Source organism: Musa acuminata, chromosome BXJ2-1 (assembly GCF_036884655.1).
Source record: "Musa acuminata AAA Group cultivar baxijiao chromosome BXJ2-1, Cavendish_Baxijiao_AAA, whole genome shotgun sequence".
NCBI classification, from domain to species: Eukaryota; Viridiplantae; Streptophyta; class Magnoliopsida; order Zingiberales; family Musaceae; genus Musa; species Musa acuminata.
The window spans coordinates 10,325,690-10,339,744 of record NC_088338.1 but is presented as its reverse complement, the minus strand read 5'-3'; the positions used below and the strand labels follow the sequence as shown (position 1 = coordinate 10,339,744).

Here is a 14,055-nt window from a genome sequence, read left to right as displayed (position 1 = left end):
ATTCAGATTGGATTCTCTTAGCTGTTGGTTTCAGCAAATGTCTTGCATCTACCTGGTTCAATCAAAATTGGTATTCTAACTATTGGACAGGGAGACAAACTGACAATTCCTTTTTGAATTTTGATACTACAGCATGAGTAGGGCAGGTAAATATGACCACCAACCACCACCTTTACAGCCTCATGGCATTCAGCATTTCTATCTGAAGAACATAAACTCTCTGTTCATCTGTTTGATGAATTAAACATTTGATGAAACCAATTAAAGTTTCCAACAAAACTAAAACTAACCCAATTGCTTACCATGGAATAGAGGGTGGTTCTGCTCTGCTGTTGAATCTCTTGTATCTCTGTTGGATCACTACATCAAAGGTGAAAACAGCTACTGCAGACAGAGGCAGATTGTGTTGCATTTGGGAGCAATAGAGCAAAAAGGAGTTCAGTAACACCTACTAACAATGATGATGACAAAGATAACCACAGCCTACAAAGACATCAGAAACTACAAAGCATCACATCTTATCCAGCATAACTAGTTTCTGTAGAAGGACAAAGATCCAACAAGTGGAAATTGCAACGCACTGTAGACCAACAGGGTGGCGTGAGCAACTCATGACGTCCCTGAAAACTCTTCGTCAGATCATTCCAAACTCCGAAAGAGATCCGCGTTCAGTATGCTCTTCAAAGCCTCATGAGTGACACCGCAGTCATCGTTCGTGAAATCGCGGTCCAGCGATCTCATTGGAAGGCTGCCGCCATCATCTGTGCTTGCCACATGATGCTGCTTCTTCTCTTGCCATGCGCTCGACTCACCCTCACAAGTCTCCACTCCATTGATCTGCATGTGAGTCGCTGGTTCCCACCCACCTTCACAAGTCCAACTCAGGACTTCTTCTCGTAGCACATGGCAGTCGCAGTTGCTGCTGTTACTCGAGCTCTCTCCATGGCCATATGTCTCTGGCACATCCAACACACTGCTGCATTCGGCTAGTCCAGCATTGGCTAGCAAGTCATTCTGATCGAGTGACCGGTCGAGGCATTCCTGGGTTTGAATCCATGGGAAGTGTTCAAAGGAGGTGGCAAGGACTGGATTGCTCGAGCAGATCTCCTGTTCTTGCACCGCTGCTGCCTCACTCAGTGGCCTATGGGTGATCGGATCGATCCCCATTTGCCGAAGCTTCTTCTTGATGCGCGAATGCCACAAGTTCTTGATCTCATTGTCTGTTCTTCCCGGCAATCGGGACGCAATTTGTGACCACCTGGAACCACAAGTTGGATTCAGATCGGTTCGATGCTCATGCTTCGAGTTCTGAACATGCAAGTGTGGCTACCTGTTGCCCAGAACTTGATGCAGTGCAATGATCAAACCTTCTTCTTCCTGGGAAAAGCTTCCCCTCTTGAGGTCTGGCCTCAAGTAGTTGATCCACCTCAGTCTGCAACTCTTTCCACATCGTTGTAGTCCTACAAGAAGAAAGAAGAACACACTGAACATGGTGCCATTGAAGAGGAAGCAAATGGTAACCGGAAATTGCCTGCAAGCTTAGGCACATTGCTCCAACAGCCTACTCCACTTCTAGTGATGTGATTGCAGAGCTTCTCATCTTCCTCAGGAGACCAAAAGCCTTTCCTCAGCTTCTGCGTGACGCTGCATGATTGCAGTCCCATTCCCCCAAGTTGGGAGAATCAGCTTAATGGGTTTGATGTGCCTGAGAGGGAAGGTAAGGGAATTGGCACCTGAAATATATAAGGTAACAACTCTATGCCTTAAGATTCAAGTTAGATGGGCAGGGGAGAGGAGCAAGAAGAGAGTGGAAGACAGGAAAAGGAAAGCACCAAGAGAAAGAGAGAGAGAGAAGCTGTGGGAGTTGAATCAGTCCAGTGGTTTCCAAGCAAGGCTTTGATGTTGTTGTTGTTGTTGCAGTGCACTGGATTGAGGTTTAAGTTATCCTCAACCATGGGAAGAGGGCAAATGAATTACCACAAACAGGTTAGCATTGTCAGACAGGATTTGAGTTAGGAGAATTGGAGAGAGAATGATGAGAACTTTTTGGTGTTAGTTGGGAAATGACATTGGATTGAAGCTCTTCTCAGTGACAAGGAAACATCACCCAATTGTATTCCTTTCTTCTACAAAGTACTTGAGGTATTGCTGCATGCACCAAAAAAGAGCATCAAATCAATGCATAGCAAATAGCATTTTAACTTTGTTATCAATATCAAGCTGTTCTTAGTGACACTCTGATTGGTACATTACTGATCATCTACCAGAGACAACATCAACCATTTAGGTTAATTGATAATGCTTCTCGATGCTACAGAAGAAATCAACACTTGGGTTAGTTAAAAGGAACATAAAATGAGAGTTTAAATGAGACACAACTCAGCCTCAGCACCAATGCAACTCCATGCTACAGTGAGATTCTGACTTCAAGCTCATGCTTTTTTCCTACATGAATACTAAGCTTTTACAGCTATAAGATTTGATCCACTAAAATCCAACAGAAAGGGAGCTTAGACATCTTATATTACTCATCAGATTTGCATGTAAATTGATTTAGTTCATCATCTGACCTCTCACCAGGCAGATTCAGGTTCTGAAGAAAAAGGAGAGTATTTTTGAAGGTGGAGTTCAGATCATCTCTTCATACTTCCAGTAACTTGATGTGCTTGTGGACTGTAGTCTCTAATTCAATGAGGATCATGATTGTTCCCATCTTGTTATTGTGATTGTGGTGGGAGACATGATTGCAAATCAACATTAGACTCTTTTGGCCTTCAGTGCAACTACTAGCCTTTTTCCTATGAAATGAGAAAACATTAGTAGTGTATTATATACTTTTGATGAAATGAAAAAAAAAAGATACTTTTGAAGCTTAAAACTAAAAGATTAAAATTCCTTTACTTTCTACATCCTTGTTTACTGCCACCACACCTCCTTCACCATCTTTACTGGACTTCATCTCCAGTACATTAGAGAGTTCACTTCATGATCAAAGAATAGAAATATAGGAATGAGACATTATTTTGTTAAATAGGTAATCATGTTAAAGAATTATGTCTTATTTAGTTCAACTGTCCCAAAAAATTACATGTGAACTTTGTGAAGATAAATAATTAGCTGCAAAACATTGTTAAGTTATCATTTTCATATAGTGAAAAATAATAATACTATTTTATAAGAAGAATAAATCCAGAAGAGGAAATGTATATTTTATAACTCTTATAAGTAGAGAGACACATTAAGATGTCTTGAATCATACAAAAGTAGTGATAGATCTTAAAAGAAAGAACAAAATGATCTTTTACTTATATTTAACCAGTCAAGATTACATCATGTTATCATAAAAAATAAGCTCATCAAATTAACAGCAGGATGCTTCTTTCACTTATTTGTCTTTAATTTAATTGCATGAAGGTTTCTTGCTATGAATGGGTGACTATTTCATATCCAAATCAATTATTACCTGTGGAAACTTAAGCCATTCATTCACCCAAAAGTTGAAGTCATCTAATTAGTCCATAGTGGCACATAATTAACTTTGTTGGGCTAAAATCTAAGCATGCAATTAAAGAACAACAAAGTAGAGCTCACGCCACCTCTAAAGTCCAAACAAACTCCTTCATCTTGTTATTCTCATGCCATCTTACATTTCTTGGTTTTTAATTAGCACTAGATTTGGAATAACTTGAAAGAGGAGTCACCATGATGCTTCCTTATCAAACTGGTCATCTCAAAGTCAAGCTCTTCTTCTTCTTCATCTAACTAAAACCCTCTTCCACTGGTTTCCAATGATGTAGAGTGATCAATGAACATTGTGACTTCTGGCAACTAAAACCACCATAAAAGAAGGGAGAGATTACGAAATCTTGTGATATCACTCATCAAGGACTACCTACTCCATTAATTATTTTCGAAATTAAGCTTTTATCTTTCATCTTTATCGTCTAATTAGTGACCGATTAAGTTTATAGAAACCGATTCGATCTTACAGTAGAGTGTTAGTTTTGGATTCAGTTGATTGTTTCTTCTAAGAAAAGAATGAAGATAAAAATAGCAAAAATACTATGTTATACATGTTCAAAGTGACACCAAGTTTTAAATGATGACATTGTTGTAACTTGTTGAAATCTTTTCCACAATGCATACTATGGATGAGTTGAAACTTATGACATAATTATAATGGCTGTCATATTGGTCATGACATTGTTGGCCTCATTAAAGGGTGAACTACCATGTTAGCTTAGAACAGATGTGGAGTTCTACTGTGTTAACAGCATCTTTTTGTCTTGCCTTTATGGATTTCAGACATTGGAGAAGTATTTATGTGGTCATGCAGTCTCTAGAAGCTTCAAGGTGTAGGAAAATTGGGCACATCAGTCCTTAAAATTGGATGGCCAAAATTGATCAAGAATAGATCTATACATTACAGTATGGTAATATATTGTTCTCATTTCTTCATTGATACTAAGTGGTAAGTCTTTTTCTTTTTTTTTTGGTCTAATTGGTTGGTTGGTGATGAGAAAAAAAAAAATCATTGACGTCTTTATGAGTCCGACATGGTTCGAAATCATATACGTAGGATTATCCGAGATGCTTCCAAGGTTAAAACGTTGAGTTCCTGATATATTATCTGCACAAAGATTAAGGTCGAAAAAGGTTTTTTGATTCGATCTATTCGACGTCCAAGTTAGTAACATGAGGTGTTCAAGTATGGATGTGAGTAGTTAAAAGAAGTAAGCCCATCTCTTATCGTAGTGAAGATCAGCTTTTATACATAGTCATAAAGAAATAATATATTTCGTGAAATATTTTATGGGGACACAATCTCTAACTGCTCATAAAGAAATAATATATTAAATTGTTTGGATTTAGACTATTGTGCATGTGGGTAGACGGATAAATAGTGATCTAAATCTTTTTGTTTTATCATGGACTCTACATGACGATTACGTATCCGATGATGATTAACTGATAACTGCTAGTGTATTCCTTATGAGTTGGACTACTCATAATTTCATCTATTCGGGTCTAATTTAGGTTCAAAATCGCAATCAAATTGTGGTTGGGCGAGCCGGATCGGAGACGGCGGCCTCGACCGAACCGCCTCCACGCGCGCATTTGATTACGTTGCCAACCCGCCTTTGACATCACCCGAGAAAACCAATTCGGTCAACCAAAAACACACGATTTCATCGAGTCCGGTCTAATTTGGGTTCAGAAGCACATTCAAATTAACGTTGGGCGAGTCGGCTCGGTGACCGCCGCCTCGCCCCAACCCCTTCTTCCTCCCGTGACTCGTCTGTTCCACGCGCACACACGCGAAGCAAATACTAATCAGCGAAAGAAGAATTGCTTCGTTTCGGACATCCTCCCGAGATCTCGAACACCACCGTCGGCCATCGTAATCGATATCCTTCACTCTCTCTCTCTCTCTCTCTCCTTATATCTCGATCTCTTCTTGTTTGATCGTTCTATCGTCGTGCGATAGGGGAATTTGAGTTATAGGGATCATGGAAATGGGACTTGAAGCCAGATCTCGGTCCCCGCCTCCTTCTCCGATCTGATTCTGATCCGGGAGTCCCTTGCCCCGCCGCCGCCTCCGTTGCCCCGATTCATGGCGGGCGCCGTCTCGGCGCTGTTCCTTCTCGATATCAAGGGCCGAATTCTCATCTGGCGGGACTACCGCGGCGACGTCTCCGCCGTCCAGGCAGAACGCTTCTTCACCAAGCTCATCGAGAAGGAGGTGGCTCCCTTCCCCCAGACCCTAGATTCTCTCTTCCCTTCCTGCTCGATGTGGTGGCTTGCCGCTTTCGTATTTTCGAGAAAAGATGGAATCTTGAGCATTGGTTTTGTGGTGGTAGGGGGATATTGAGTCTCGATCGCCCGTGGTGTTCGATGATGGGATCAGTTATATGTTCATTCAGCACAATAACGTCTTCTTGATGACGGCTGCGAGGCAGAATTGCAATGTCGCCAGCATCCTTCTCTTCCTACATCGCGTCGTTAACGTGAGTATTCTTTTTATTCTCAAACGACTGCTGCATTTTATGTTTCTGTAATTATATGCCTTGCTGGCCTTAAACATTATTTCCAAGAGCTAATGGTTGCTTCATTCTGTTTTTACTTGATTATATGCCTTGCAGGTCTTTAAGCATTATTTTGAAGAGCTAATGATCGCTTCCCCCTTTTTTTAAACTTAAACATGTTTGCAGGTCTTTAAACATTATTTTGAAGAGTTAGAGGAGGAATCATTAAGAGATAATTTTGTTGTTGTGGTAAGCGGAAAATGCTTTTTGTTTTCTGTTTTTTGGTGTTGGTGATGTGTTATAGACATTACGGTCCAGATGAAATCTTGAGTTTGCTTTTCTACTCTATGATTGTTTATTTTGTGGTCTTGAAATAGAATTCTATATGTAATGTGGACAGTACGAGTTACTTGATGAAATAATGGACTTTGGGTACCCCCAATACACCGAAGCTAAGATTCTTAGCGAGTTTATTAAGACGGATGCATACAGGATGGAAGTTGTACAGAGGCCTCCAATGGCTGTCACAAATGCAGTGTCATGGCGCAGTGAAGGGATATGGTACAAGAAAAATGAAGTAGGTCACTTGTTCCTGCTTTGTAGATACTTGTTGGTTACTGTTCACTATATCATGTCATGTGAAGAAATGGTCTCTCTTTCTTCTTTCTTTTATAGGTGTTCTTGGACGTGGTTGAAAGCGTTAATATTCTTGTCAACAGCAATGGACAAATTATCCGTTCAGAAGTTGTTGGGGCATTGAAAATGAGAACATACTTGAGGTGCACCATTCTTACATATCTTTTTCTTCATCTCCTTTAAAGCAGTTTGTGTAGGTTTTTCAAACTTTTTTGATGAGATCTATAAGTTTGTCCATTTTGAAGTTAGAAATATAATATTGTGAGGAAGGAAATGGAACATACACACTCCACAAACCTGGAAGGTTTTCTAAAGGAGCCACTCACATGCAAAATTGTGATTGGCCTGCATATAGAGAGAGTTTATGGTTGATTAATCTAGAAGGCTCTTTTAGATTTCTATTTTCCTTTTTTTCTCCCTTTCTTGACCAGTGAAATGTTACCTCTCCACTTTCTCTTGCTCTATTACCTAAGTAGTCTTCTTATGTTTCTAGTTCTGTCTTCTTTTATTTTGTCTTCTTTTTATAGTTAGCATCACAGTATTTCCTACCAGCTATTGTGTCATTGATAGCAGACATGCCCTTGTTGAATTAAGTGCCACAGCATTTGGCTCTTTATTATCACATGAGCTATTCCTCATTACATAACAGTATTAACAAGCAGCTTGTTTTGTGAAATGGCATAGCTTATTATATAAAACATATTCCTAGTTCTTTTTTTTAATATATTTGCTTTAGGTCTTTGTCAGATGTTCATGATGCACATTTCAGTTTAATTTTTCTGTATCTGCTTAGACACCAACTTCCTAAGCTCTATGCGATTAAATAGCTTCACTAGAACTTTTTTTTTATAAAATTGACTAGTTATATTATCGTGATACAAATTGTTCATAGATTTATGGATGGTTGGCCATTCTGGCAATTGAAGTTTTTCAAGTTCCATGTCAACTAGTCTTTCTAGTCAGTTGAATTTATATATTCTGTTTTCGTGTTATTCACCTTAGTCTATCTTCTTATAAGTTATCGCTTGCTCTTTCTGTAAAATTGTGATTCCCATGTCAACGACTGAAAGGAGGAGAATATAGTACAGTTGATAATTCTGCATTGACTACACATTTGATATTGCAGAACCTTTATTAGATAAACAAAGGTCTACTTTATTTGAGATGCTTTTTTCTTAATATTGAGAAACACTTTGTTTCTTGGTTCTTAATCTGTTTTACTTTTGATGTTTGTATTACATGCTACAGAAATCATTAAGAATTAGGGACGGATTTGAAAAAGGATTTCATGGATCTATACACAGGGGAGTTATAGCTTGTTGTCATTGTTGTTGTAGTTGTTGAATTATGAGTGTTTAGAAGCATTAGGTTCTACTATAGCTTTATTTATTATCCTCATAACATATACTTTAGCATGGGAATTGCTCACTAGGAAAGCTATTCATGCAAATTATGCTACTTGTTGGAGATGAAACTTTATCAAATATAGGGAAAACCATTAGTATCTGCTTTTGGTTGAAGGATACAAATAAGAATAGAGATACTTTTAAATTATGAAGCAATAACACTTCATAATGCTTGTGGCATCTATGTCAGACACTAGAACTTGTCAGTTACCAAGATGTTTTAGATGCTTCAAAACCTTATGGGGGACATGTATTACTTGCACTTCGTTATCTTATGTTATATGTAATCTTTTTAATGTCTTGTACATGGCTTCGAAGCTTATGGGTGGTTGTTGTGAATTATGTATATGGCGAAAACAAACATCTATATTGCACTTCCTTATCCTATGATATATGGGCAATACATTTGCACTAGGAGTGTTCAATGTAAAATAATTTGTATTGGTCTCTCTTCTTAAACTCAAGCATGAGACACGATTGTGCTCTCAATGTTCTCTAAAAGACCATACATGAGAGTATAAATGCATCTGATATCTTCTTTCTTTTCTAATCAATCTAAATACTATAGAAGTAGTTTCCGTGGTGATTGGTAATGTAGATCATGTAATTAACCTCATATATATTGGAAACTGGACTTACGATATTATGCTCAATTTATGCAGTGGAATGCCTGAATGTAAACTTGGATTGAATGATCGGTTACTTTTGGAAACTCAAGGTCGGACAACAAAGGGGAAAGCCATAGATTTAGATGATATTAAGTTTCACCAGTAAGTGTTCATCACCTTTTCTGCAGAGGTTTTCTTTTTCTCTTAACACTTCTCAGCTGTATATGTTCACAGTTTTACATTGAATATTGACTATTTACTCTTTATCTGTTTTAGGTGTGTGCGTTTGTCACGGTTTGAGAATGACAGGACAATATCCTTCATACCACCTGATGGGTCTTTTGACCTAATGACATACAGACTCAACACTCAGGTTAATCTGGGTTTACAACTTCGTCCAAAACAGAGTTTTGAAAGTTTAGAACTTGTATTAGATTTGTAGTTTCGAGGCATTTATTTTACTGGCACACCTGTTATTTCATCCATCCAGGTGAAGCCTCCAGTCTGGGTGGAGGCTCAAGTTGAGAAGCATTCGAGAAGTCGCATAGAGATCTTGGTGAAAGCACGAAGTCAGTTTAAGGAAAGGAGGTGCTAGCTTACATTCATTTTGTTATAGATGATCCCGTATTTTGTATTTGTTACGGCCCGTGCCATCCATTTGTAATAACCTTCTGTAATTATTTCAATTACGTACAGCACTGCAACAAATGTGGAAATTGAGCTGCCTGTACCTTCAGATGCTATCAATCCCAACGTCCGGACATCCATGGGTTCTGCTAAATATGCACCTGAAAATGACGCGTTGGTCTGGAAAATAAAATCATTTCCTGGTGGCAAGGTATGAAATCATAACTCATTTTTCCCGATAACCAGATGGATGCATACAATTTTTCTAATCAAATTTACATGCAAGAATCTTCTTCATGATGTTAGCATGGTCTTTTGCTGCATTTAGGAGTACATGTGTAGGGCAGAATTTAGTCTTCCCAGTATAACCGCAGAAGAAGCAACTCCAGAGAAGAAGGCTCCTATACGTGTGAAGTTTGAGATCCCATATTTCACTGTGTCTGGAATACAGGTATGTTGATTCTTCATGACTCGTGTCCTGGACTATATGAATCAGTAGTTTATGGATCCATTGCATGGGTTGCTTAGGTTCGATACCTGAAAATAATTGAAAAGAGTGGATACCAAGCCCTTCCATGGGTGAGATACATCACAATGGCTGGCGAATATGAACTGAGACTCATCTAGTCACTTTGATCTGCTGTATGAACTTTCAAGAACTCTGTATTCAAGACTCGAGGATGTCAAGACTGCACCTTCTGGGTTTGAGGGGAGCCTGCAGGGATTTATCGGTCGGCATGTGCAGTAGAAAGAGCCCCCAAACAGCATTGTTTCTGATTCCTTTTTGCTTCTTGTAATGTTTTGTAAGGATGAAATGCTTATCCAGAAATATCATTATTTTCCAGAGAATATGTATTGATTTTGTTTGATAACTTGATTATGGCCTCGTTCCTCATATTCCTCTTTTTTATCTTTTAATGATGCATCGATAACATAATGCATTCTTGGAAATGAATGTCTGATGTTTCGTGGTTGAATGTGTCTACTCCCTCTGCTTTACAAGGAGCATTTTCAGGTCTCTTGAAATCATAAAGCTTGAAGTTATTTACAGGGCCGGCCAAGATTGAGCTTCCTATCAGAGCTCGGCGGCTATCGGTATAATAACAACAAATCTTGATATCTTAAAATTTTTTTTAGGATCGATTGCATGAATCTTTCTTCTCGCCCAACGCCAATCTTCAACTGAAACCCACACCGTCTTTTAGGGTGGTCAATCTCAAGATGATAAAATAGTATGAAACCCCTCTCATTGATCCTATCGGCTATAAAATCAAATTTATCAGAATCCAAAATTTTCCCTTGGAAGGCACACAGCAGTGCTCGCAGGTGGATCATAACTCGATCTTATCCTAGGATTATTTTGGTATCACATACTTGGCATGTGTGCTTGAAGTCTCTTATTTGTTTGGTATCTTGGATTTTGCATGTTCCTTTACAGCGTTCTCTTTTATCTGTCTTGCAAATCTGATGATGAAACCTTGATGACATGACATGATTCATGTCGCATTTAGTATGTAACCTTTGGCATGTGTGCTTGAGGTTTTTCTTTTTTGTTTGATATCTTGGATTTTGCATTTTCAATTAGAGCTTTCTCTTTTGTTTATCCTACAAATCTGATGATGAAACTTTGATGACATGACATGATTCATGTGGCATCTAAAATTTCCATGTCGATATATATATATATATATATATATATATATATATATATATATATATGCACGTTAGGAAAATTCTAATTGTTGTGTTTCACAAGAAAAATCCAGTTTAAGCACTTAGGACATATGTTTCTATCTAAAAAAAATGAAGATTTAATCTTCAGCAAAGAGTTACTCGATCTTAGTTTTGTAACCTTAAAGCAGTAGTAAAGAGATGAGAAGAAAGAATTATGCACTGCTGAAGAAAGAATTATTCACAACCTTTTTCTTCACGTTTTAGAAAGCTTCGTTTAGCTATTGCGAAAAAGTCCTCAATACCTATTACCTATTGTCCAAATCTCATAAGGAGATTTTAGTAGAAAAGAGAGGAGGAGATTGAAGATCAACAACGATCGCAACCTATCGAGAGTATCGACGTGCAATCCGAAAATAACCTATGTTTTCATGTATCCATAAGCTTTCTTTCATGTTTTCATTTTCATTCTTTCAAATTTTATAGGGCTTTAACTTTACAAACAATACAAGTTTTTTTTATTTGATTTTATGCTTGAATTTTTTTATGATAATTTATTTTTTCATCAAATCTTTTATTTGAAAGATGGTATCGAGTCGACGGATCATCAAACCCGAATCCCACGTTAATCATGTTTTGCATTGCATTTGTTAGAGGTAGCTGATTCCAAATCGATTTTGAACTATAAATTAAAAGAACTTAAGGTAAATAATTTAAACATATCTTCATCGTTGATTTGTTGATAGAACTATGCATTGTCCAATTGAAAGAATATTGAAGGTGTGATAGACTTTTGTCGAGAATTGTATCCTCACAGGAAATGAACCATGGTATGGTTTGCTACTAGCTTGACCATTGGTTTATTGATAGAAAGTTATGCTCTTCTTCAATTTGGTGTCCATTATGGTCTAGAATGAACTTCAAAATTTTCTCAAGAAATACTTGTTATGATCAGACATAATAGAACTTGGAAGGCCGAAGTATGCCCACACGTGTGGGAAGAATAATCCCTTCTTTAATGATTATCTTCTTGCAAGGCATGATCACTATCCTCTTTGAAAATTTATTGACTACCACAAATAGATAGTTGTGTCTCCATCTTATTGTCGATAGACTTTTCGAGAAGTCTATTAATAAGCTCTCCCATGGTGACGATGGAACAAGCAACAAAGTGGATTATTTGGTTTTGAAAAGCTATAAAAGATGCATCCTCACATAACTCGAGCCACATTTTGCTGCATTTGGGGCCAGTAAATATGTTGTTGTAGAATTATCATAGTTTTGTTTATGCCAAAGTGTCCGGTGACTTTTAATGGGTGTGCATCTTGTATCCAATTTATGTGATCTATTTTCTTTGATATTCAAAGCTGGGCACCTTTGTAGAATAGTCCTCCTTAGAGTATGAATTTCATGTTAGTTCTTATCTTGATTTTCTCTATGGTATTTTTAAATTCTGGTCTTCCTATACATGTTCGCATAATCCTCATGAACACATATATACACAAGCAAAGACTTATGATCAAGAGTCATAATAATGTCTAAGTAGCTTATTTTACACTCCTTTTTTATACTTGAATTGTTGTAAATATAACATCCTTCATGTGTCGTGTTTGCTGTAATTTGGATTATGTTTAAAGATATTGAAGTGGTTGATGGTCAGTGTAGATGATCATCTCCTTCCCTAGGAGATATATACGCCAATGTTTGATTATTTGATGTAGCATGAATAATTCTATGTCATAAGTGGGATAGTTTGTTTGAGATTCTTAGAATATCTTAGTATCTCACAAGTTAACTATCTTGCATCAAAATAGCTCATATTGTATTTGCCTCCAACTCAAACTGTCACTACAGATTCGACAAGACTAGCACGAGCATTTTATTGATTTTTCTCTTTAGCAAGTGGAATGTAGCATCATGTTTTTTCATCCACTCGAAACTTTGACCTATTTTAGTAAAGGAATGTAAAGGAGCCATAAGAATAAAAGAAAAAATAAGATGAACTTATGAAGTTATTGACATGTGTCTAGAAAACTTTGAACTTATGTAACTGTCTATGTAAACAACTATAATGAACCAATTATGAGAGTGGGTGATAGTTGTTGTTATATCTTGTGACTATTTGAGGAACACAGCAAGGACTCAGATCCTCAATTTGATGTCGAGTCTCACATCGACACACCCTTTTACGATAACTCAATCAATAATTATATATTAAACTAGTGGATAAATAAACTTGATACTTATTTTAATCTATATGACTATAATAATATGAATAGGATGATGCTTGAGTGACTTAATTTGATTGGACATGCTCTTAAGAAAGCTCATCTTCGAACTAATAATGATGAAGATATATTATGAACATGATTCAAGAGACTTATACAAGAAGAATTATATCATATGGGATATTTGAAAAAAAGATGAAGAAAGTAGTACTACATATGTCAAGAAAGGAATCAATCTATGTAAAAATGTACCATTGAGTTCTAATAACAAGCGATGACACTTATAATTTTCCTCGATGATCACTCGATGACTATGAAATATACTGCTGGCCTCCATGCCTAGATAAACATAGAACAGTGCCTCTTTAAAACTTATGACATCACAACAACAAAGGTGATGATCGAAAAAATAATTGAACCCATACTAAGAAGAATATAGAAAAGGCAAAAGGAAAGCATCCGAAAGTCAAGAAGAACCCCGGGAGTAATAAAATCACATCTTCTAAAAGAAATGATTTGTTTTGCAATTATTGTAAAATTACAGGTCATACATGAAAAGAAAAAAATGCTGAAAGATTCACCCTGGACTCTTTCTAAAGAAGTGGAAGAATAATCAGAATTGACTTACAATGACTGTTACTATAAGAGATGATCAAATTAAATTTGCATTGGTTTTACATCTGGATCGTAGTCTAGGTTAGATTGAAGGTTATAGAATCAAATCTGACCCTTAGTCTATAAATTTGAAAAAATTATTCACTCTCATGCAAGTGAAATAATAAGTCATCAATACAATAGTCAACATCAAAAGCCAAAAAAAATTTCTCGACAAATTTAGTACTGAGAATTAGAC

The 14,055-nt window shown here is 37.1% G+C and overlaps 2 protein-coding genes across 2 annotated transcripts; one reads left to right on the top strand and one right to left on the bottom strand.

Moving 5' to 3' along the window:
• Window positions 1-261: 261 nt before the first annotated feature.
• On the bottom strand, window positions 262-1,957 carry LOC135598088 (myb-related protein Hv33-like). The gene is made up of 3 exons (XM_065091614.1): window positions 1,532-1,957; window positions 1,331-1,460; window positions 262-1,258 (listed from the first exon to the last, which is right to left on the bottom strand). Exons 1-3 carry the CDS (start codon window positions 1,662-1,664, stop codon window positions 640-642), a joined length of 882 nt encoding a protein of 293 aa, XP_064947686.1. The 5' UTR covers window positions 1,665-1,957; the 3' UTR covers window positions 262-639.
• A 3,305-nt stretch (window positions 1,958-5,262) lies between these two features.
• LOC135598875 (AP-1 complex subunit mu-2-like) lies at window positions 5,263-10,175 on the top strand. The gene is made up of 12 exons (XM_065093291.1): window positions 5,263-5,401; window positions 5,489-5,743; window positions 5,862-6,008; window positions 6,213-6,275; window positions 6,427-6,603; window positions 6,702-6,805; window positions 8,731-8,838; window positions 8,953-9,049; window positions 9,167-9,264; window positions 9,373-9,514; window positions 9,632-9,754; window positions 9,832-10,175. Exons 2-12 carry the CDS (start codon window positions 5,615-5,617, stop codon window positions 9,928-9,930), a joined length of 1,287 nt encoding a protein of 428 aa, XP_064949363.1. The 5' UTR covers window positions 5,263-5,401; window positions 5,489-5,614; the 3' UTR covers window positions 9,931-10,175.
• The last annotated feature ends 3,880 nt before the right edge of the window (window positions 10,176-14,055 follow it).

What these genes read in the sequence shown, in the direction of transcription:
- LOC135598875 (XM_065093291.1), top strand. Translation starts at nt 5,615, where the DNA reads ATGGCGGGCGCCGTCTCGGCGCTGTTCCTTCTCGATATCAAGGGCCGA. An exon ending in CATACAGACTCAACACTCAG is followed by an intron (nt 9,050 to 9,166) that starts GTTAATCTGGGT and finishes TCATCCATCCAG; the next exon opens with GTGAAGCCTCCAGTCTGGGT. An exon ending in AATCATTTCCTGGTGGCAAG is followed by an intron (nt 9,515 to 9,631) that starts GTATGAAATCAT and finishes TGCTGCATTTAG; the next exon opens with GAGTACATGTGTAGGGCAGA.
- LOC135598088 (XM_065091614.1), bottom strand. Translation starts at nt 1,664, where the DNA reads ATGGGACTGCAATCATGCAGCGTCACGCAGAAGCTGAGGAAAGGCTTT. An exon ending in CAATGTGCCTAAGCTTGCAG is followed by an intron (nt 1,461 to 1,531) that starts GCAATTTCCGGT and finishes TTCTTCTTGTAG; the next exon opens with GACTACAACGATGTGGAAAG. An exon ending in CATCAAGTTCTGGGCAACAG is followed by an intron (nt 1,259 to 1,330) that starts GTAGCCACACTT and finishes TTGTGGTTCCAG; the next exon opens with GTGGTCACAAATTGCGTCCC.